The sequence below is a fragment of the Myodes glareolus genome, chromosome 7 (assembly GCF_982192425.1).
Source record: "Myodes glareolus chromosome 7, mMyoGla1.1, whole genome shotgun sequence".
Taxonomy (NCBI): Eukaryota; Metazoa; Chordata; class Mammalia; order Rodentia; family Cricetidae; genus Myodes; species Myodes glareolus.
The window spans coordinates 62,828,678-62,851,464 of NC_142032.1; the positions used below are offsets into that span (position 1 = coordinate 62,828,678).

Consider the following 22,787-nt stretch of genomic DNA (forward strand, 5'->3'; position numbering starts at 1 on the left):
GCTTCAGCCACTTGGCCCAGCTGGCTGACTCCACACTTACAGACCCAGGAGTCCATGCAAACAACAAATGGCAACTTGCTGTCACATACAGATCTAGCTATCCCGTGTCACAATGTGTCCCTTGCAACTTCAAGGTTGTCAAAGAGGCACATGTTTGTCTACTTGCAGCCTACCTTCTGCACAGCTTTGCGCAGGATATCCTTATATTCCTCCTTGGTCACTTCTCTCTTCTGGTAGAAGGGCTTAATAGCCAGCTTCACCTCCTCCACAGCCCGCTCCTGCATGTGCAGCTTCTTCATGTACTAGGAGTAAGGACATGTGTGACCCTGCGGCAAGATGGCCAAAACTGGCCTCTGGACCCCTTGGTGGGATGTCCCTTTCCCCAAGAACACTAAAGGTAATGGGCTCGCTGCTCTTCTACCACCCTGACCAAGCCCCAAGGCCTGGATATTATAGCTAAAACCAGACCCGAAGGAGACGGGCTGTGGAAGGACAGGCAGCACTCACCTCCTCCTTTTTGGTCTTCTCAGCAGCTGACTTGGGAGTAGCAGTCTTTTCTTCTAAGTTGTTGTTGGTGGTTGGAATAACTAGCTGTGAGGTTGTGGCTGGCATAGTGGGCACTGGGGCCAGGCTCTGTGCTGCACCGCAGCCTGCGAGGGGGAGGGTCCCCTGCAGGATCATCTGGACTGAGGGCTGGCTGACCAGTGCATAGGGCAAGATGCTTGAGGGCTGAGCCAGGGGTGGTGGCATGTTGGGGCTGTAAACCTGGGCAAGAATACCTCCTGCTGAGTGTAGAGGCCCAACGGCTGGCAGCCCTTCTGCCCTGGAAGTACCAAGGGGCTGTATAGAAAGGAAGTAGTGCCATGAGTTCTTAGCTCTAACCAGGCAGCCCAAAATACCCAGCACAAGGACCATGCTCCTCTAGCCCAGCACCCACCTGAGAGGGATCTGCATCAGGGAACCCAGACTCCTGGAGCACGTGGATGGGAGGGGGCAGGTCGGAGAATGGTGCCTGCTGAACTCCTATGAGGACCCTGTCCTCTGCATCCCAGTCTCCTTCCTGGGGCCTCTGTGGCCTCTGAAGTGGCGTCCCTGAGGACCCAACAGACAAGGAAGGTGGGTGCCTTGTGGTCAACCCTGGCCAAAACACTTTCAGAGAACTAGCAGTGGGAACTAAGGCCAAGCTGCAGATCAATCTCTAAGAGGCTGGACACACTTGGGGGCCCCAAAGAGTCAGAAGAGGCTCTTGGGGTGGCTGTCTCCCTGCCTGTTCTACACCCCTGACAACCACCACTAGGAGCTCAGCCACTGGCAGGGCCAACTCACTTGGAACTCTGTCCAGGGCTGGGGTGCTGTTCTCTGCTTCCTGCAGGTTCCAGGTGACTCTCTTCACCAGGTTTCTGGACCGCAGCAGGGGCGCCTGGGCCACAGCATCCTTGGGCCTAACTGTTTCACATCCTCTCTCACTCAGCAAAGGACTGTCCTTTCCCATGGGCATCACACCTGGGGCGCCAAGAGTTGTAGCAATGGTCTCTACAGTGTCCTGCCTGAGCAGGCACTGGTCTGAAGGGGTCAATGCCTGGGGTGCAGGCTTTGAGATATCTTCACTGTGAACCAGTAACACCTCCCTCTGGCTGGTAGGAAAAGTAGTGTCCTGTGGAAGGCTGACTGGGGGCACCGTGGGATTTGCTGGGAAGTCTCGCTCAGGGGAGGAGTCTGTACTCTCAGGGGAAGGAGGTGAGCTCATATCATCAAGTTGAATGAAGATGGCTTCATTTGAAAAATCCTCAAAGACGTGGCCCGCCTCCACAGAATCACCATAGTCTAGGTCCTCAGGCACACATTCAACCGGCTCTGCCAGAACAGGAGGGACTTCTGGAGGGGTTGGGTCAGCCACAACCACCTCTGGCAGGACACTTATTTCTGAGACTGGAGGCTTGGCAGGGTGGTTTCCATCTTGCCTTGGTTCCCCCTGTAGAGTGGGGACTGGGGAAACTTCCCTCATAGCCCCCTTCTTCTCTGGGGAATGGGGCCGCTTCTCATGGGAACGTGGCCTCCGTGGCCTATGCTCCAGGCTGGGTGACCGAGACCGCCGCCTCCTTTTCTCCCGAGACCGAGTCACACTCTCCTTATCTACCCGCTCTCGGCTCCGCTCCCGATGCTTGTGTTTCCGGTCCCTCTCCAGGCTGCTGTGGGGTGAACAGTCCCTGCCTCGAGACCGAGATCCTGAATGACGCCTCTTCCGTCTCCTACTCTCATGGCGCTCACAAGAAGAACTGCCAGGACTCCCTGAGCGAGACCTGGACTTCCTCCAGCACCTGCCATGACTCCAGGGACCATGCCTCCGTTCCCTGTCCCTTTCCCTCCTCCTCCTCTTTGCTCTGTCCTGGCTGCTAGCACGGTCACTGGAAGACCTCCGGCTCTTAGCCTTGGACCTGTGCCTCTTGGTGTGTTCCTCAGCCACTGGAGATGCTGAACGTGAGGTCCTGTCCCTGGAACCAGAACGAGTGCTGGAACGTGTCCTCTGGTGCTCTCTGGAAACCTTCCTCTTTTTAGTTTTCTTCCTGCTGCGGGAGCTGGAGGTGGAGCGGGAACGGGATGGGGCCCTGAGCTCCACAATCCTGTGCGTAGTTATCTGTGGAGCATCTGGGCTTGGCGGAACACCTGGTTCCATGACAGTCACACATGTCACTGTTCGTTCCTCAGAGCCAAAGAAGGGTGTACAAGACACTCCATCCTCATCGTCCCAAGGGTCTGATGGGGATGGCCGCTGAGAACAGGCTGCGGAGCCCTGGATCTCTGTAAGCTCTGTCTCCCTGAGTCCTTCTTGCTCCATATCCTTGAACTCCAGCATGCCAGACACAGGCTCACCAGTGGGCTGGGGCTCAGGTTCTGTGTCAGTCTCAAAGATGTTTTCTACCCTGTAGGAGGTAACACAGCGCACAGTCTGGGAGGCTGGGGCCTTTGGGCTGTTGATGGAGATAGTTCTGGTGATCTCAGAGGGCAAGAGGCCTTGGCCAAGGCTCTCAGGGCTGCTGCTAGGAGGGCTGGAGTCCGAGCCAGTGGGGTCAAAGGGGTCATAGATTTCACTCTTGAGTTGTTTTGGCTTCTTGATAGAGAAGAGGGGTGAAGGGTTCTCCTTCCTTTGCACCTTGCTATCTACTGGCCGGAATGTGTTACAGAAGCCAGGACTGGACATCTGGCTGCAATGTGCTGTGTTCCCAGGGATGTTGATCCTGAAGCTTTCAAAGGTAGACCCAATGCCCTTTCCTCTTGAGGGCCCTAGCGTGGCTACGCTGACATGGGAGCTGGGGGCAGAAGGACGAGAACCACCTGTGTGTGAGCCAGTCTCCTGGGGACCCCTGCCGCTGGGCTCATTCTCAGCCCGGCCTCGCCCTGGCTGCCCAGGGCCTTCCCTGCCAGTCAGGCGGCTAATGCAAGTGCTAGGGAGCTCCACAGTCTGCCCACTGGCTGGGGCCTGGTCCTGTGTGTTGTCACTGCGGTCTCTGTGGATCTTTGGTATCCTGGGTAGCTTTGAGAAATCAGGTCTCCTGGGATCTGTTTTCTGAGGGTGCCCAAGAGCTATATTTCTAGATGGAAAGTTAGAATGGACAGTCATCTTAGATGAGGCAGAACTAAGAGGCAATGCCTGTGTGTTAGAACCATTAAGCCTGGGACTGTTATTCTGTTTCAAGGTAGGCCTGCTCTCTTTTGAAAGGTTCCCAGTCTGACTTGAACGTGGGGTCACTGATGAGTTCAACTTTACAGGTATCTCCACTGTGCAGCCAGGGATACAGTGCAGGGCTGCTCTGTCCCCACAGCTCAGCCCTGAGTTCTGTCGCCTGGCTCCCATGAGTCCACTGGATACGCTCCCTGAGGGTAGTGCCCCAGGCTGCAGGTTGTCTCTGGGCCTGGACTCTTCTCTGGATTGAGTCACAGAATTTCGCTGAAGAGAAACAGGAGCTAAAAAACAAAAGTCAGATAGCAACCCTTCCCACCTCCTGTATGCAGTTCAATGGTTTGTCATGTCTGACCAGAAGTGACAGTGAAATTGTTCTGTTTACAGAGTGATACTTCTTGCTACGCCACAACAGGAATGTCATGGGCTTAGCTGTACCACTGCCCATCCTGTGGGATCATAAATGCCCTCACTGCCATGTAGTCTTTCTCTTTTCATCTAGTGTGACACAGACAAGAAGCAGCAGATGGAGGCTCTGCCCACTCTTGACCATACTGATTCATGGGTACTGTGAACTGTCCTGGAAATGTCATGCTCACCTAACTGTACTCAGACACGGAAGGACCCTGACAGAAACTCACATTGGTTATGCTGTTAGCAGTGTCTCACCCAACTCAGGTTAAAACCTAAGAGAGAGCCTGTCCAACTCATCCATTTCTAGGAAACCCATAAGGAAGGTCAGCAGTCCATGGGTGCTCACCTGCCCTCTTGGCACTGAGAGAGCCATCTCGGTGGATGACAACATCAGCACTGCTCATCATCAGAAGGCTCTGGTCAGACAAGATGCTCCCCAACAGGTCAGGAACAGGGGCCTCCTCCACACTGGGCTCTGGGGCCACTGCCGGGAGCTGCCTCCTGTCAACACAGACCAGAGTGGTAAGCAAGCTTGGTCCCTCTGTACTCCTCTGGCCCGAACCCCCACCCACCAGCCCCAATTGAGGTGACCAGGAATATGGGGATGTCATCTACAATGTATGTCTGCCCATTCTACCACTAAGTAAAAGCTGGAAGGAGATTATCTCTACCTGTTGTGACTGTGGACCAGGACTCTGCCCTGCCCAAGGTCCCTTTCTCTCTCAGAGACTGAGGTCAGTGTGGCCAGTATCTGTGCTGCTTGCTTAGAGACAACTAGTTTTAACGCAGCACTCAGAGTCAACCTTAAGCACATCACAGCAATGAGTTGCTCAGCCACATCACTAAGGGCACACAGAAAGGATAAGCAATTCAGTGTCCTTATCTATCCCAGATGCTCTTGCTACCCCATACCTAGAAAGCCCCATGGCAACAGGTCTGGCCACAGGCTGGTGCGACTGCAGGGCTGAGCGGGACAGCACTCTCCTCTTGGCACTCAGAGGGGAAGGAGGATCTGTAGACGGTTCTTCATTGCTGGAGGGGACACTAACAAAGCAGACCACTCCGTAAGTTCACAAGCAACCTAACCAAATCTGAGGGTGAGCTGGGGCACTGGGACAGTCACCATTGTAGTCACCTGTCAAAAGGGTCCAGCTCATAGGGATCTCCAAACAGAGACAGAGAAGCTGCTCCAATATCTGCCCTCATCAGCCCCAGAGAGGGATCCACTGGCTTGTACACTGAAGGCATGCTGGTGCCACGGACAGGCCTGCGGAGGCCTAGAGTTCGTGCAATGCGAGAACGAGCTGTGATCTCATTCTAAACCAAAGTGACAGAAAAAATTTCAATGAATGACTGGCATCATGCACGTGAACAGCGTTAACATCCATGTAAGGAACAGCTGTGGACTTTTAACATTATCACAATTGTAAATTATTCCTAAGACAATCAAGGGGCCACATTTCACTTCCTCTAGATTTTGAGTATGGGTGGGACAGAACACACTCAGCTAGGATCTCTCCTGAAGGAGTGAATCTCTCCATACCTCTGCCATGGGCCGTGGCCCCCAGATGTTCTCTTAGGGGGAAAAGGAATCACAGTTATTGCAGATGAAGAAAGTAAGCTTAGAATGGAATCTAGCATTCTCTAAAAATCAGAAAGGAGGCAATGACATTGCCATGCTCTCAGGACACAAACTGAGTGCTAGTGACCAGCAGTATCTACCTAAATTGCTCATACTTAGTCACAGCAACAAGAATCTGTTCTGACTCTCCAGAACGGATGTTCAAACTACTGGCTATACACATCTTCATATACAAGCATACATTATAGAACATGATCAGGCTACGGGTAACAAACATAAATTCACATAAAAACACAGGAAACACGTGGCCAAGGTGTGTGGATCCACTGGAGACTGGCTTCTCACACATAGAAGACTCTCCAGGACAAAGACAGTGACTATGTCAGGTTAACAACTGTCTATACCTCCCCAGGCTATCTGCCCTGAGCATTTCAACTCAGTCTGTCTACACCTGCTCCTAGCACAGGACTGAAAGCCTTCTGATCTGACCAGCCATTGACCACAAGAAAGTGATTTGGTCCTGAGCTCTGCTAGTCTTCCTCTATGTTTCAGGGGAAATCATACTAACTCTTAACATACCCACCCACCTCTGAGCACAGAACAACCTCAGAGCAGCCATTTTGGTGCTTCTTGCTGCAGAGCCATATAGGGCAGCAAAACTGGCTAAGCTGGACACTACTGAAGCCTCACCTTCAGCTTCCTCCCTTTTGTCTTCCTCACACGGTGCTGCCGTTTCTTGGCTCTTGTACCTCCACTCTTACTTTTCACAGATGACCGGGACCGGGTTTTCTTTCTTCCCAGCACTTTCTTCCGTCTCCCTAAAAAGACAACATTCAGTGTCTACAATTCAGGATCCACAGAGCCCTTCCTGACCAGGGTGACCAGGTCCTCTGAGTTCTGTTGGAACAGAGCCCAAAGAGCTAGGGAGAGGGTCTGGGCACCTCAGGACTGTGTGCTGGGTTGAGCTTTACACACAACACCCACAGTTTATGTTTTATTTGTGTGTGCTTGCATGGGTGTGACCTTGAAGGACTAAAGTGGGCATCAGAACCCCTGGAACTAGTTATTGGTAGCGGTGGGTTGCTCAATGTGGGTCCTGGGAACTGAACTCAGGTCCACAGCTGAGCCAACTCTTCAGCCAATTTAACTTTCTTATTTTTTTGAGACAAACTCCAGTCTTATGCAATCCAGGCTGGCACAGAACTCAGTATGTAGTTACAGATGACCTTAAACTATTTTTTTTGAATAATTTATTTAACTTTATTTTATGTGAAGGTGTCAGAACCCCTGGAATTGGGAGTTACAGACAGTTGTGAGCTGTCATGTGAGTGCTGGGATTTGAACCCTGAGTCCTCTGAAAAGTAGGCAGTGCTCTTAACTGTTGAGTCACCTCTCCAGCATGTAGTACATGCTGTTCCACATGTACTATATGCCTGGTTTGCTACTTTTTAACTTAGATTTATTTCTTTTCTTTTTAAAAATTTATTTAATAATTATATATACAGCATTTTCCCTACATATATGCTGCAGATCAGAAGAGGGCACCAGATCTCATTACAGATGGTTGTGAGCCACCATGTAGTTGCTGGGAATTGAACTCAGGACCTCTGGAAGAGCAGTCAGTGCTCTTAACCTCTGAGCCATCTTTCCAGCCCTACTTTCTTTTTTAAAAGACTTTTTTCTTTCTTGCAGGATTTTTAATTATTGTTTTAAGTGCACTGTTTTATCTGTATGTATGTCTGTATGAGGATACTAGGGTCCCTGGAAGTGGAGTTACGGATAGTTGTGAGCACTGGGAACTGAATCCAAGTTCTCTGGAAGAACAGTCAGTGATCTTGACTGCAAAGCTATCTTTCCAGCCCCTATTTACTTTTGTCTTATTGCTCGTCTCAGTCTGCAGCTGGTCAAGAACTCATGGCAATTCTTCTATCTAGCTTCTCAAGGATTACAGATGTGGCACATGCATTGCTTAAAAATCTTTTTTAAGATTTTTATTTTACGTGTGTGTATCTACTTAGTCTAGGTGTGCACACATGGATGCAATACCTGGGCATTCAGAAGAGGGTGTTGAACCATTAGAACTGGAGTAACAGGCAGTGAGCAGCCCTGTGGGTTCTGGGAACTAATCCCAGGTCTCCTGTAAGAGCAACAAGTGCCCTTTCTTAACCTTACTCAGCCATCTCCCAGCACCCATTTTAGTTAGGGTTTTTATTGCTGTGAAGAGACATTATAACCACAGCAACTTTTACAAAGGAAAATATTTAAATTGAGATTGCGGTTTACAGTTTCAGAAGCTTTGTCCATTATCATCATGGTGGGGAGCATGGTGGTATGTAGGCAGACATCGTGTTGGCTACAGCTTGATCAGAAAGCAACAGGAAGTGGACTGTTTGTTTTACTGGGAGTACCTTGAGCATAGGAGACCTCAAAGCTTATCCTCCACAGTGACACACTTCCTCCAACAGATCACACCTACTCCAGCAAGGCCACACCTCCGAATAATGTCACTCCTTTTGGGGGCCATTTTTCTTCAAACCACAACCCCACCCCTTTAATTGCGCATGTATGTGTTATCGAAATCAGAGGACAACTTGCAAAAATTGGTTCTTTCTTTCCACCACATGGGATCTGGAAATTGAAATCAAACTTGTTAGCTAGCATCTCTACCTGCTAAGATATCTCACCCACCATTTTTTGAGGCATGTTCCTACTGTGCTACTGTGCGGTGGAAAATAACCTTGAATTCTTAATCCTCCTGCCTTCACCTGCAGAACTCAGGAATTAGGCATGTGCCAATTTGTGTGTACCCTGGGCTACAACTACTGACTTTGCTTTGCTTATCATCATCAGCATTATCATTTTTGCTTGTGTTTGTTTTCTTTTTTTGAGACAGCGTTTCTCTGAATAACAGCCTTGGCTGTCCTGGAACTTGCTCTACAGACCAAGCTGGCCTTAAACTCAGAGATCTACCTGCCTCTGCCTCCCGAGTGCTGGGATTAAAGGTGTGTGCCCCTGGCTAGGCTTAAATTGTTTAACCAGAAAAATAAACCTGTGACATTTTAAAGTAATGTGTTCCTGGAGGGGAAGGAGCAGGATCCAAACAGCAAGCAAGGACGGACTTTCATTACTGAGTAGATCAGACTTAAAGAACCATCATATAAACTACATAAATCCAAAAAAAAAGGAACAAAAACAAAAAACAAACAAAAAACCCACATGATAACCAAGTGCTGAAGACAACAATGAGTATAATGTGACCATTCATGGTCCAAACAGAGAGAGCTCCCCCTAGAGGCTGGAAGACAAGTGCTCTGAACAATTCTGGAGACACACTCTAAAAACAGAAGTCAACTGCAAAAGGATTTAAACCCACCCTCGAGGTGCTGCTATAGTTCTTCATTCTCTGACTCTGACAAGCTAGGAATGAATTCACCAGGATGTAGCAGGGTATGAAAGGAAAACCCCCAGTAGCAGAGAATACAGCAACCCCTCTCCCCTGGTTGCTCTTTATATGGCTCCCATAACCTACGGTCAACGGTAAATAAAAATACCAAGTTGGAACTTCAAGAAGAAAGAAATTCATAACTTTTAAACTGTATTATTTGGAATAATGTGATGAAATCTCAGGCTATCCTAACCTACACTGTCCAGGTCAGAAATCAGTCTTTTCCTGAAGTGTACATGTGGTATTGATCAACCTCTATTTCTCACTTTTTGATTATTAAGTGACCATGGTACTACATGTTTTAGTTCATGTGACCCTTATGAAGTAGCCTAGACACTTGGGCCATACACTGTCTCTCTTCTCATAGGACTGCAGTATCTCACAGCATCACAGTGGAAGGGACACTAGTACTAAAGGAAGACAGTTGGAAGGAGAATGGGCTCACCGAACTTATATTACAGGGCACTACTATGACTGTTAAATACATAAAACCCTGACTAGCATGAAACTATAGAGATCAGGCTGGCTTCAAACTCAAGAGATATGCCTGTCTCTGTCTCCCACGTACTGGGATTAAAGCATGGGATTAAAGGTACAGACCCAGAATCCTCTTGCAACACAAAAATATAACACATTGACCTCCTACCCAGGCCTGACAGGTGTCTAAGCTCAAGCATACAGTCTGCAGACAGGAGCCGGTGAAGAGTAAAGAGAAGGGGCTAACAAACACAGCCCAACACAAATCTGACTTGGATCTTAATTCAAATAAGCACTTTCATTTTTAGTTTGAGACAGGATTTCATTTGTAGGCCAGGCTGGACTCAAAATCACAATGTAGCTGAGGATGACCTTGAGCTCCCGCCTCTTACCCGCCCCCCCCAAAATGTCCTAAATAAACTATCCTAGCACTCAGGAAGGCAGGAAGACTATGCTGTGAGTTTCAAGGCCAGCTTGAGCTATGAAGACAGAATCTGTTTTACAAAAAGAAAGGGAGGGGGATATGGAAACAAGTTCACAAATAAAACTACAACCAAGGCTGAAGAGGTGGTTCATTGTTAAAAACACTGGTTGTTCTTGCAGAGGACCCATGTTAAGTTCCAGTACCCACATGGGGCTCACAACTGTAACTCCAGTTCCAAGAGACCTAAAACTTTTTTCTGGCCTTTGTAGGCAATAGGCATGCATGTGGTTCACAGAGATAAAACATTCATACACATAGAAAGTAAAAAACCTTAAGGAGGGGTGCCTGACTGTCCTCACTGGGACTGAAAAGGAAACAAACTCCTACCTCTAATCAAATGTTGGTCACAATCTATATAATTTGATGAAGCAAATGAGTTAGCAATCACGGCCGAGAAACAGTATGTGATATGAGAAGCAGGAGACACAGATGTGCAACGCAGAAGTGAAAGCCTGACCTTCAACCTCAGCTGCAGGTGGGAGACCTTAAGAAGAGCCATGTCACAGACCTAGACAATGACCAGCTGCTTGCTCAGAACACAGAGACGACTCCGGATTCTAAACTCTGCTCTTGATGAAAGGAGGGGCTTCCTGAAGAGGATTCTAAAGACAGACATGCAAATAGGCAGACACACACACACATGCACACATACACACCCCTCTGGTAAGCAAAACTGAAACCCAACTTGAGTGCTGCTGAGAATGCATTCATAATATGCAGAGTAACTAGGTCTTTCAGATATACATAAGAGATCGTATTCTGAGTTAGAAAGTTTGGTACTTTTTTTTTCTAAAGTTAAACATAGGATCAAGCAGGTGATCTAATCTCTTTACTCTTCCATACTGCCAGGAAAAAATGAAAACATCTGTTCACAAAATTACCAGGATGCATGAAGTTTTCAGCAACTTTATTCTTTTTAAATGTATATATTGTTCTTTGAGAATTTCATATGTCTATAATATATTTTGATAAAATTCACACCTTCTCCTCCCAGATCCAATCCCTATCTTCCAACCCCTCTCAACTTCATGAGAAACTTTTTTTTTTTTAATAAACCCACCAAGTCCAATTGGAGCTGCATGGGTGTGGGGCCATCCACTAGAGTAGTTATCTCTCAGAGGCCACCTGTGCATCCTGATCTTACCTTACTGACCTGACCCCTCTGTCTGACTCTCTTCTGCTAGAAGTCACCTGATAATTCCTAAGCTAAGGATATGGGATTGTGAATTGCTTACTTTTCTGCAGTTTTATTGTTGTTTGTTTATTTATTATGTATACAGCATTCCTTCCGTGTGTGCCTGCAGGCCAGAAGAGGGCACCACACCTCATTACAGATGGTTGTGAGCCACCATATGGTTGCTGGGAATTGAACTCAGGACCTTTGGGAGAGCAGGCAATGCTCTTACCCTCTGAGCAATCTCTCCAGCCCTGTTGTTGGTTTTTTATTTTACTTTTTTTTTTTTTTGAGACAATGTCTCACTATGTAATGATAGCTAGTCTAAAATTCACTATGTAGATCAGGCAGTCCTCAAATTCCTAGAGATCCACTTGCCTCTATCTCCAAGGTGCTGGGACCAAAGGCATGCAGCACGGTACCCAGATGTAGGTTTCTCCTTAGGTTGCCTAAATTAGAAATAGCCAAAATGAGACCAGCAACAAGTTAGAAGGAAACAAACTGAGCGAGGTGTGGTAGGGCACACCTTTAATTCCAGCACTCAGGAGGCAGAGGCAGCCAGATCTGTGTGAGTCTGAGGTCAGCCTAGTTTAAAATGCAAGTTCCAAGGCTGGAGAGATGGCTCAGTGGTTAAGAGTACTGGCTGCTCTTCCAGAGGTCCTGAGTTCAATTCCCAGCAACCACATGGTGGCTCACAACCATCTGTAATGAGATCTGGTGTATACATGCAGGCAGAATATTGTATATATACTAGGAGCATCAAACAATATTCAGAAACAGACGGTCAGGTCAGTACGGTAAGATCAGGATGCAGAGGTGGTGTCAGGGGTTCTAGGTCTCCTCTGTAGTGTGTCACAGTGTTTGGTTACAGTTTACACTAGCTCCAGGTATATGTAGGTTTAGGAAAATGCAAAAGCCATGTCAACACTAAATATAACCTCAAGCAGGGATTAATATTAGCAAATCAGTCCAGATGTGCTTCTTCTTCCCTAGTGTTCTCTAGCTAAGTCTAGATGGTCTTGTCAGCGTGGAACCCACATATGTGACAGGTGTACTTTTGGTTGAGAAAGTTGCAGGAGCAATCAGAAATGACCATACAACTGGACCCCAGAACAGAGCTGATGGTGGGAGGCAAGCCCATCATGCCAGCTTACCTGCCTTCCTTTTCCGTTTTGCAGGGACACGAGGTGTCAAGGGACGCTGGTATACAGCAGTGCTCAGACCAGTGGCGACAGCCTCGATAGTTTCATCCAGCAGAGAAGACATGAGGTACCTTGGCACATGCTGCATATAAGGGACAGTGCTACTCAGTGGATGACCACCCTTTCCATGGATGGGACACTGAGCCAGGCCATCTGAGTAGACAGTGTCAGTGCAGACTCCCTCTCAGTCCCTGAATGTGGCTCAAACTGACCAGAAAGGCAGAACAGATTGGCACTGGAACCACCTCCCTCCACTCCTACCAAGAATGGACAGCATGGTCAAAATGACAGTAGTTCCTAGAAGAGTTTCTAGGAGGGAAAAGGCAGGGCAAGAATGGACTAGGGCACTCAGCCGCTATCAAGGAGCAAATGGAGGTCCAAGCAGGAAGAAGAAAGGGGGCAGGTGTGAGTTAAGAGGAAAGCCCCAAATGAGGCAGGTATACGGTGATGAGTGCCTAGCAGGGAACAGGCAAAGCGCCAGCAGATAGAAAAAGAAGAGGTGAGTGAGAAATAGCAGCCCCCAACACTACCCTGCATCTAGAACACAAAGCAAAAGAGGAACGGCAAGCATGAGCTGAGACTTAAGTGCAAAAGTATAGATTACAGAGTCAGGGCATGGGACAGGAGATAGTTCCCAGTCCTGCAACCCATTTAGAACTTGGACCACGATGTCACTATACTGACCATGGGAGTATGACTTCATAGAGGGAACTTTTTTTTTTTTTTTTTTTTTTTTTTTTTTTTTTGAGACAGGGTTTTCCCTGTGTAACTGTGTAACAGTTCTAGCTATCCTGGAACTAGCTCTTGTAGACCAGGCTGGCCTCGAACTCACAGGGATTCACCTGCCTCTGCCTCCTGAGTGCTGGGATTAAAGGCGTGCGCCACTACCACCTGGCCCATAGAGAGAACTTATAAGCTCCCTCAGTACCCAGAAATGAGGTCACAGATATGTAACATTGAGTGCCAGGAGCCAGACATGGGGAAGAGCCAGTGATCGGCCTTTTTCACAGTACAATGAATTTCCCCAAATCATCATCCCATCCATCAAAGTGTCTGATAAGGCAGTTCCACTGGTCCTGCTGGCACAGAGGTGAAGTACAGTGTCTTCAGTACACTCACCTGCTTTCTTGCCAGACTGAGTGCATGCATGCTAGGCCTGGCATATGAGAATGCTATGGGTCCTTTGCCAGTGGAACCTCTTCAGTTCAGTTCCCAAGCCCAGAGACCACCCTGCATTGCCCCAGCCTAGTGCCAGACACCTACCTGGACCCTTCTGGCAGAAGAGATCCGGTTTCGGTTCACAGTTGCCCTCACTCTCTCACTCTGCCGTGTCCTAGCGATGGCCCGGGTCCTGCCTACTCGAGGCCGAAGCCTGCTGGTAGTAGGCACTACGTCAGCCAGTAGCAGGGAGACCTCCTCATCACTCACAGGAGCTGCATCTTGGAAGAGAGCCACACGCTGCTGGGTCATGTGTAGGCTTTCCCTAATAGACCTTCAAAACTGAAAGTCCCCAGCTAACAATCTGTTAATCCCAGCATTTAGGAGGCAGAAGCAGGAGGATCTTTGCAAGTTCAAGACCAGCCTGGTCTACAGAATAAGTTCCAGGGCAGTCACAACTATACAGAAAGACTCTGTCTTAAAACAAAACTAAACCAAATAACAACAACAAAACAAACAAACAAACAATACTTTGAAAAAACAAAGAAAAAACAACAAAACAAACAAAAAAACCCCCAAACAAACCCCCACAAAACCAGTAAAAAATAAAATAAAAAGACAACCTGCCATGGCCTCCAAAGCTCCTACCTACGGGTCCACAGAAAGCCCTCTCCCTGATGGAGGTTCTCCTTATAACAAGTCCAGATTTTCTCCATGGTCCTTTTCTAAAACTGACAATAAGAGAGACCCAAATAAAGGATAGCACATTACCATGAGTAGGAGCAACACCAGGGGCCGCACACTCTGGGCAGAACCATTCATCCACAGGTACCTCCTGGAGAGGAGGGTCCAAACACTCCATGTGGTACCTATGGGAACAAGAGGTACAGTGCTGGGGCTGGAGAGATGGCTCAGAGGTTAAGAGTACTGGTTGCTCTTCCAGAGGTCCTGAGTTCAATTCCCAGCCACCACATGTTGGCTCACAAACATCTATAATGAGATCTGGTGCCCTCTTCTAGCCTGCAGGCATACATGCAGGCAGGACATTGTACACATAATAACTAAATAAATCTTTTGGGAAAAAAAAGACCCTCAAGGACAAGGCATGGAGGGCTTCAAAGAGCTAAGCTACAGGTTTTTCAAGACGGCACCCTCTAACTCATCCTAGGCTTTTCTCTGTCCCTGTCCTTTGTTTTTTTTCAGACAGGATCATTCTGAAACTCAGAGTGTGTGATTAGAGTTGTGAGCCACCGTGCCTGGCTTCAGGTCTTTTTCTTAAATTGTTTCCATCAAGTTTCTAGAAATAAACTTTGGGGAGTGTGTGCTGGCACCTTCTACCTTTCATTCCTTAAAAAAAAAAAAAAAAAAGTTTTCTTTCTTTTTTTTTTTAAGATTTATATTATGTACAAAATGCCTGGGGTTATGGTTGGTTGTAAACTACATAGGTGGTTATAAACCTGGGAATCAAATGCAGGTCCTCTGCAAGAGAAATAAGCACTCTTAAGGCCTGAACCAACTCTCTAGTCCTAGCCTTTTACTTTTCTACATAGCAGAATACACACTGGCCCTGAAGTAAGCAAGAATACACAAGCCAATCGAAGCTGTTTTCTGAAATTTCAACCATGAATTCAATTTGACATAACTACCCTGTAATGACCACAAGACTGAACCAGAGAAACCTGACTCCACAAGGAATAGTCACGCATGTGACACTCACTGGGGTATCACACATAAGACAGGAGGCCTACTTCTCCAGAATACATCATATAAAAACACAAAGCCTGAAAAGTCATAAGGAAACCTAAGTAAGTTCTATCCTAAGATCTTCCCCCACTTTCTTCTGTCTCCCTATGAACATGGACCTTTAAAGTGAGCTATAATTCTTTAAACTCAAAAACAATCTTTACTTTATTATGCAAAATATCAAAGCATATACACATGCTCACAAACCAAAGCATCTGTAGAAAGCCTTGTGATTCCATGTCAAAATGAGTGAGAAATTAGACTTTTGAGTTGAAACTCAACTATTAAGATACAGAGAACTCAGAGGCAGGCGGATCTCTGTGAGTTCAAGGTCAACCTGGTCTACAAGAGCTAGTTCCAGGACAGGCCCCAAAGCTACAGAGAAACCGTGTCTCGAAAAACCAAAAAAAAAAAAAAAAAAAAAAAAAAAAAAAAAAGAAAGAAAGAAAGGCCAGCGTGGAAGGTTCTAGCTTAGTATAGTAGTTGGAACCTGATCTGGGAAACAGGACTCTCTCATAAACAAGCCAGTCAAGATGCTTTTAATTCTAGGACTCAAAGTCAGAGGCAGGCAAACCTGGTCTACATAGCCAATTCCAGGCCAGCCACAGCTATATAGTCAGTCCTCGTCTCAAACTAAATAAATAAATACAAAAATTAAGAGGGAAGAGGATGTGGATGCTTGCAGGACTCTTGAAGAGTTACACTCAGTAAGGCAGAGACATTCAGGAAGTTGTAGCAAAACATGCATTCAAACAATTTCGCAAAGAAGGACATCAAGTGCATGGAGCACCAGCACTGAAGGAGGGAGACCAAGTCCTTGGTATGTCAGCAATGTGGGGCAGGAAGGCCCAAGGACTGCTGTGAAGTATCCAGTGTACCATCCTGTGGGAGGGAGCAGGAGTTCCCTGTGCCTTCGTGCTTTGAGATGCTGGAACTCAGTTCCTGTGGTAAACACCACACACAAAGGCACAGCCAGTGGAGTCACATAGAACTCCCATGAAAGCAGAGTGAAGGCAAGCCCAGAAAACAGCCCCCAGCTTCCAGTCTGGATGGTAGAAAGTCTTCTGCACAAACCTTGGCACTGCTATTTCCTGCCCTAGGAAACATTTCAGATTGACCAGCCTCATCACTGGGGCAGAGTATTCTTTCTATTAACTCTTGGTCATGGTTTTATAGCAGAAAACCCTTTCTAAACAACAGCCAAAGATCCAGCAAGATCTGTGGAGGCCAGTCCCATCTTAACTCAAAGAGATCAAATAGCGAGCAAAGAACACCAGCAGAGCCCCAGAAGACAGGGTCACAAGCACAGAGTAGATATTCTTGACTCTTCTACTGTGCTGGGAATGACAGAGTGACTTCAAGTATTCAGAAAAGGAGGATGGAGTGGGCTGAAGAGAGAACTCAGCAGTTAAAACCACATATTGCTCTTGTAGGATACAAGACTCCCACTTCAGGCAACTTACACCCATCTATAATTCCAGCTCCAGGGTGATCCAATACCTGTGGCTTCCACAGATACCTGCACTCACATGCACACATCCACATGCAGACCACACACATACTGAAAATAATAATAATAAAAAAAGATGCAAGATGAGGCAATCCCCAAAGCAACCCTTCAGCCTACCTGCCCTCTCTCCTAAGGCAAGCCTATTCTCCTGTCTTTCTTTTCTTTGGTTTTGATATCCTGCATGGCCTTTGAGCAGCCTCAAGGAGGTATAGATACAAGAGTCATGAGAGCTATCAGGGTCACCACTGAAGAGTCACAGGGCCCTACTAGAACTCCACACCACAGTGGAACCCTCAGTACTTTCCACCCTGCTCTTCTGACCAGTTTAACAGCCTGCAAGGCAGGTAGAAGGCACCATCGCCCTTACCCAGCATCACAGCCATCACAGAGCAGAAGTCGGTCCTCACGGTCACTCCTGCCACACACCTCACAAAAGGTGGGGTCTTCCTCATCAGCCTCTTCATCCTCACAGGCTCTAGTGTTCTCCACTGGAATCTGAAGACAGAACTGCTGGTCACTGAATGTTATACCTTCAGAATCTGAGTGGTCAATTCAAAGGACAACATGTACCTAATCTAGAGTAAAACCACTGGCCCAACTAGGCTGGCTAGTTTTATGGCAACTTAATCATTTTAGAAAAGGAAATCTCAACTGAGAAAATATCCCTACCAGATAGGCCTATGAGCAAAGCCTGGATGGCATCTTCTTGCCAACCCACTGTAGTAGGTAGTGTGCCACCCCTGGGTTAGTGGTCCTGGGTTCTATAAGGAAACAGTCTGAGCAAGCATGACAAGCAAGTCAGTAGGCAGCACTCCTCTATGGCCTCTGCATCAGCTTCTGCTTCCAGGTTCCCGCCTGTTTGAGTTCCTGTCCTGACCTCCTTCAATAATCAACAGCGATGTGGAAGGATAAAGCTTTTCTTCCCCAACTTGTGTTTTGGTCACATTTTGTCACAGCAATAGAAACCCTAACTAAGACATATGGTAACTTGTGTTTTCTCTCCATTGCAGGGCAAGTAAAAGAGCTCCACAAGGGGCCAGACACACGTCTTTAACTCCAGCACTTGGGAGAGAGGCAGGCAAATCTGAGTTTGAGGTCAGCTTGGTCTACATAGTGAGTTCCATGACAGCCAGGGTTATAGAGATCTGCAGAAAGGATGAAAGGAGAAAGAGAGAGAAGAAGAAAGAAGAGAGAAAAAAGGAGGAGGAACAGAAAGGAAAGAGAAAGAGAGACAAGAAAAAGGGAGGGAGGGAATAAAGGAAAGGATAGAGAAGGGGGATAGAAGAGGACAATAAATAATAAATATACCAAAGCTTTCTGTGAGAGAGGAGGAAACACCTATCTTTCTATCCGTACAGTATTTTCTACATTTTAGCTCCCATGGTTCTTTGACCTATCCTAGTGCAACCTCTCCCCTACCATGACTGTAAACTCATAAGAAGACAGGCCAACACACCAACAGAAGCTCTGTAATAAGAGGGGGTGAGGAATAGAAGCCCAGAACCTTTAACATCTCCACCATGACTCCTGTGCCCCAGAAAATATGGAGAGCTCTACTAGCCTTGAGCAAAGCTCAGAGCCAAAATGTGTGCTTTAGTTACTACTTTTAAAGCTTAATTAAACTGACAGCCTCTCCACTGAAAAAAGCAAATCACCATTTAAGATCATGTTCCTTCCCACAAGGATACAAGCAGGAGTAGGCAGTAACAACATTACCTTCTTTAAGATTTTACCATTAAACTGGGCTCGAATACAAATACATTTAAATATTGTTCGATCAACAGGACAGGAGTTGGCATTCTGTAAGAAATAAAGATTACATCAGAATACTGCACAATCACCTTCACTTATCATTACTATCTCCAAAATAAAGAATTTAACAATCAGCAATTTCAAGCTAAATGTTAGAGCACCTACCCATTATCCAGCATTTGGGAGGAAGGAGGATTGTGAATTTGAGACCAGCCTGATCTACAGAGAGTATGTCTCAAAAAAATTTAAAAATTCCTCTTATTGGATGCTGGAGTGATGTCTCAGTGGCTAACAGCACTGACTGTTCTTCTAGAGGACTTGGGTTAAATTCCCAGAACCCACATGGCAGCTCAGAACTGTCTGTAACTTTAGTCCCAGGGGACCTGACACCCACACACAGACATACATATAGGCAAAACACCAATGCATATGAAACAAATTTTTAAAAAATCCTTTTATTGGTCGGGCAGTGGTAGTGCACACCTTTAATCCCAGCAGTTGGGAGATAGAGGCAAGCGGATCTCAGTGAGTTTGATGCCAACTTAAGTCTACAGAGCAAGTTCCAAGACAGTCAAGGCTACACAGAAAAACCCTGTCTCGGGAAAAGAAAAAACAAAACAAAGCAACAGTAACAAAAAATAAATATAAAATAATAATTTCTTTTACACAGAAATCTTTATGGAAAGCCTTGGTCTTGGCTAAGTTCCTATACAAGATGTTAGAACTTGAAGAAAACACTGTGTTTTGAAGTCACCATGCTAGGGAGGGAGAAAGGTTAGCAAGCTGAATGCATGTTTCTGTATAGGTGGCATGTTGAGGAGGAAAAGGAGAGGAAAGGAAAGAACAAGGGGACAGCATTGCAGCCTGTTTGCTGCTGTCCCACATCCTCTCTCAAACCTGTGTGAAGCGCCACAGGACCTTGAGGGTCTCTAGTACATTTCCAGTACTTGTTTCCTGAGGATATGCTAACCAGATGCATGCTACAAACATTTTCTACTTGACACTTCAGCTCAAGTTGCCTTACCTGATGTATGATAAAACATATCCTTTTTAGCTGTGTACGTCACTAAATTCTGATAAATGTACAAAATAAAGGGCCACCCAGATTTGTCACCTCCCTATTGTGTCCTGCTACTACTGTTGTGTGAGGATCAAGAAGCTACATCTTCCCTGGGCAAGATTATACATGGACCTTTAATGCCAATGCCATGGAGGATGAGAGAACTTCTGGGGCTTACTGGCTGCTGATCTAGCTCTAATTTCAGTAATACATCCTGTCTCAAAAGGAATAAAATAAGCTGGGCAGTGGTAGCACACGCCTTTAATCCCAGCACTTGGGAGGCAGAGGCAGGTGGATCTCTGTGCGTGAGGCCAGCCTGGTCTACAAGAGCTAGTTCCAGGACAGGCTCCAAAGCTACAGAGAAACCCTGTCTCGAAAAACAAAACAAAACAAGATAGAAAGTGACAGAGCAGAATACATGGCATCCTTTAGCAACTACATGTAAGCACAGGCACACATCACACACCTGTGCATACATATAGCTCTTTGTCAGTGGGAGAAGAGTCAGGCAATGCTCCTGAAAGTTCATGGGGGAGATAAGCAGCCTGACACAATTTTGTCTCTTCATTACTGACTGTCAGAACTGAGTAATCACACGTAGTATTTTAGTATCTAAAGAGGCTGTTTCACACTATGTGAGGTGGCCTCAGGATCTGTGTCTCGATCCTCAGAAAATTCAGAGTCCTCCTCTCAGGAGCCCTGCCACCCATAGACATACCCCAAGCGTAAGCCTTCCAGACATTGCTGAGGGCCCAGGACTCAGTCCTATGTTCAGCTTTACTGTAGAGAATCAGGCCTAGTCATTACAGGTAAAAGTAGCCCAGGCCTAGCCATTATAGGTAGTAGTAAAGTGTAAAGCCAGCTCACCCTGGACCACTCAATGATGCAGTCCAAGCAGAAATAGTGGGCACATGTCTCTGGGGTGCCCACAGCCTGATCTCTGAATGCATTGAGGCAAATAGGGCAGCTCTCTGCATCATCATCAGAATTGGGTGCACTGCTAGCTTCTAGCTTCCCTTGAGTCTCCACTGCTGCCGTTGCCATTTCTATGCCATCTTCTGAATCTTCAGAACCTTGGGTAAAGAGAAATATTAAACTTTAATAAGTATAGGCACGAGTGCATACTCAAGGACTGGCCTTGAGCAGACCCAAGATGTACTCAGGAAACCAGCCTCTAGTCAGAATCCCAGCTCCTCTCAGGACATGCCTCCCATCTACCCGCAAGGCCACACTCACAAAGTGCCCACTCTGAATAGCCAAGCTAACCAAGACTCCTCACCCAAAGCCTTTTTGACCAAAGCTGCTCTGAGCTAAGGGGACAGGGATACTGGCTAAGTAATTACACTAAGTCCTCACACCTGAGCCTCAGATTAAAGACAGAACATCCAAGAAGTTAGGTGTCAGGACCTAACACAGGTTTCAGAGAAGATGGAGCTAGCAACTAAGCCACTAGGGGATGGGGATTTAACTCAGCAATAGAGCACTTGCCTAGCAAGTACAAGGTCCTGGGTTTAGTCCTCAGTTCTTAGCTCTGGGGGACTTGGGGGGAACATACCACATGACAAACTACTGACTAAACCTCTAAGAACACCACTTTGGAACCCTTGTATGGCTGCACAAGTCTTTCAACACAAGGACAACAAATATCTGCAGTCAGATGAGACCTCCTTCTTGGGTCTCTCCTCCTTCCTTGTAGGATACAGCCAGAAGATCCTAACTGGGTCAGTGGCTATAAAAGATGTGGTCATTTTTTCAGCAGTATGAGGCAGAGGCCTAGCCAGCAGAACATTGAAGATGCATTCAATATAAAGCTAGCAACATCCTTCTGTGAACTACTAAACACATAAATCACAGGGACCAAAGAAGCAGATTCTCACTAGGCCTCAGAATTTGGTCTCTTTTTGTTTGTTTGTTGTTTTTTTGTTGTTGTTGTTTTTGTTTTTGAGACAGGGTTTCTCTGTTTATCTTTGACTGTCCTGGATCTTACAATGTAGACCAGGCTAGCCTCAAACTTACTGAGATATGCCTACCTCTGTCACCCAAGTGCTGGGATTAAAGGTGTGCACTTCAGTTCTTTGTGGTTGCGTGGGTGAGTTAGCAAAGGTACCAGGCTACCCTTCTCCATGCCCTGCTGCCAACCTACAAAAAAGAACTATCTTTGGCTGGTTGAAATCCCATCAGGTGAGCTCTTTTAAAAAGATCAAAAAAAAAAAAAAAGAAAAAAGAAACTATTTACTTATTGGGCAAGATGAGGGTAAGTTATAGGAATTGCTTCTCTCCTACCATGTGAATTTCAGGGATTGAACTCAAGCTATCAGGCTTGGTGGTAAGCACTCTAATCCACTTTGCAATCCACCAGTTCCTATTGTTCTTTTTTTATTTGAGAAAAGGTCTCATGTATCCCAAACTGACTATGTAGATGAAGATGACTCCAAACTTGTGATCCTTCTGCCTCTACCTGGTAGGACACAGGTAAGCATTTTCATGCACTCCCAAGGGAGGGGCTAACCCCAGTAGCTAAGAATGATCTGTCAACAATCAGCTAGTAAATAAAGTAGGGCTTCATGCAGGCAGAGACGGGGCTTGGAAGAGGATTGAAGCTCAGAATGAAAGCATAGCCTGTCTGACACCATGAAACTACTTGGTGATACCTGAATAACAGAAGCCAGTTGAAGCCAGGGGGTGGTGGAGTACACCTTTAATTATAGTACTTGGAAAGCAGAGGCAGGAGGATCTCTGAGTTCAAGACTAGCTTGGTATACAAAACAAGTCCCAGGACAGCCAGGACTACATAGAGAAACCCTGTCTTGAAAAACCAGGGGAGAGGGAGAGAAAGAGAGAGAGAGAGAGAGAGAGAGAGGGAGGGAGGGAGGGAGGGGAGGGGAGGGAGAAAAGAAGAGAGAGAAAGGTAAGAGAGAGAAGAGAGGGAAGAGAAAGAGATCCAGTTGATCCATGGAAACACAAACAATAAACATTCTGTTCCTAGCTAAGTTAGTGGCCATTTGTTATACCAGAGGAAAATTGATGAGAGATGCCCATAACATTTTGAAATATTAAGTACAAAGCAGAATGACATATATAACTTCAGCTTTCCTGTGTAATTAAAA

At 46.5% G+C, this 22,787-nt stretch overlaps 1 protein-coding gene across 7 annotated transcripts in view; it reads right to left on the bottom strand.

The window, feature by feature from the left end:
* Phrf1 (PHD and ring finger domains 1) overlaps positions 1-22,787 on the bottom strand; it is a 31,146-nt gene that overhangs the window by 697 nt on the left and 7,662 nt on the right. For 6 of the 7 annotated variants that reach the window (XM_048458410.3, XM_048458409.3, XM_048458406.3 and 3 more), the window contains 14 exons: positions 20,548-20,753; positions 18,585-18,668; positions 17,236-17,363; positions 14,387-14,484; positions 13,721-13,896; positions 12,410-12,539; positions 6,366-6,493; positions 5,229-5,410; positions 5,006-5,137; positions 4,440-4,594; positions 1,327-3,963; positions 938-1,092; positions 508-840; positions 174-302 (listed from right to left, as the gene is read on the bottom strand). In XM_048458410.3, coding sequence (XP_048314367.3) covers positions 174-302; positions 508-840; positions 938-1,092; positions 1,327-3,963; positions 4,440-4,594; positions 5,006-5,137; positions 5,229-5,410; positions 6,366-6,493; positions 12,410-12,539; positions 13,721-13,896; positions 14,387-14,484; positions 17,236-17,363; positions 18,585-18,668; positions 20,548-20,753 — 4,673 coding nt within the window. Of the gene's footprint in view, positions 1-173; positions 303-507; positions 841-937; positions 1,093-1,326; positions 3,964-4,439; positions 4,595-5,005; positions 5,138-5,228; positions 5,411-6,365; positions 6,494-12,409; positions 12,540-13,720; positions 13,897-14,386; positions 14,485-17,235; positions 17,364-18,584; positions 18,669-20,547; positions 20,754-22,787 lie in introns of those variants that run through there. The other variant, XM_048458411.3, reaches the window with a different exon arrangement.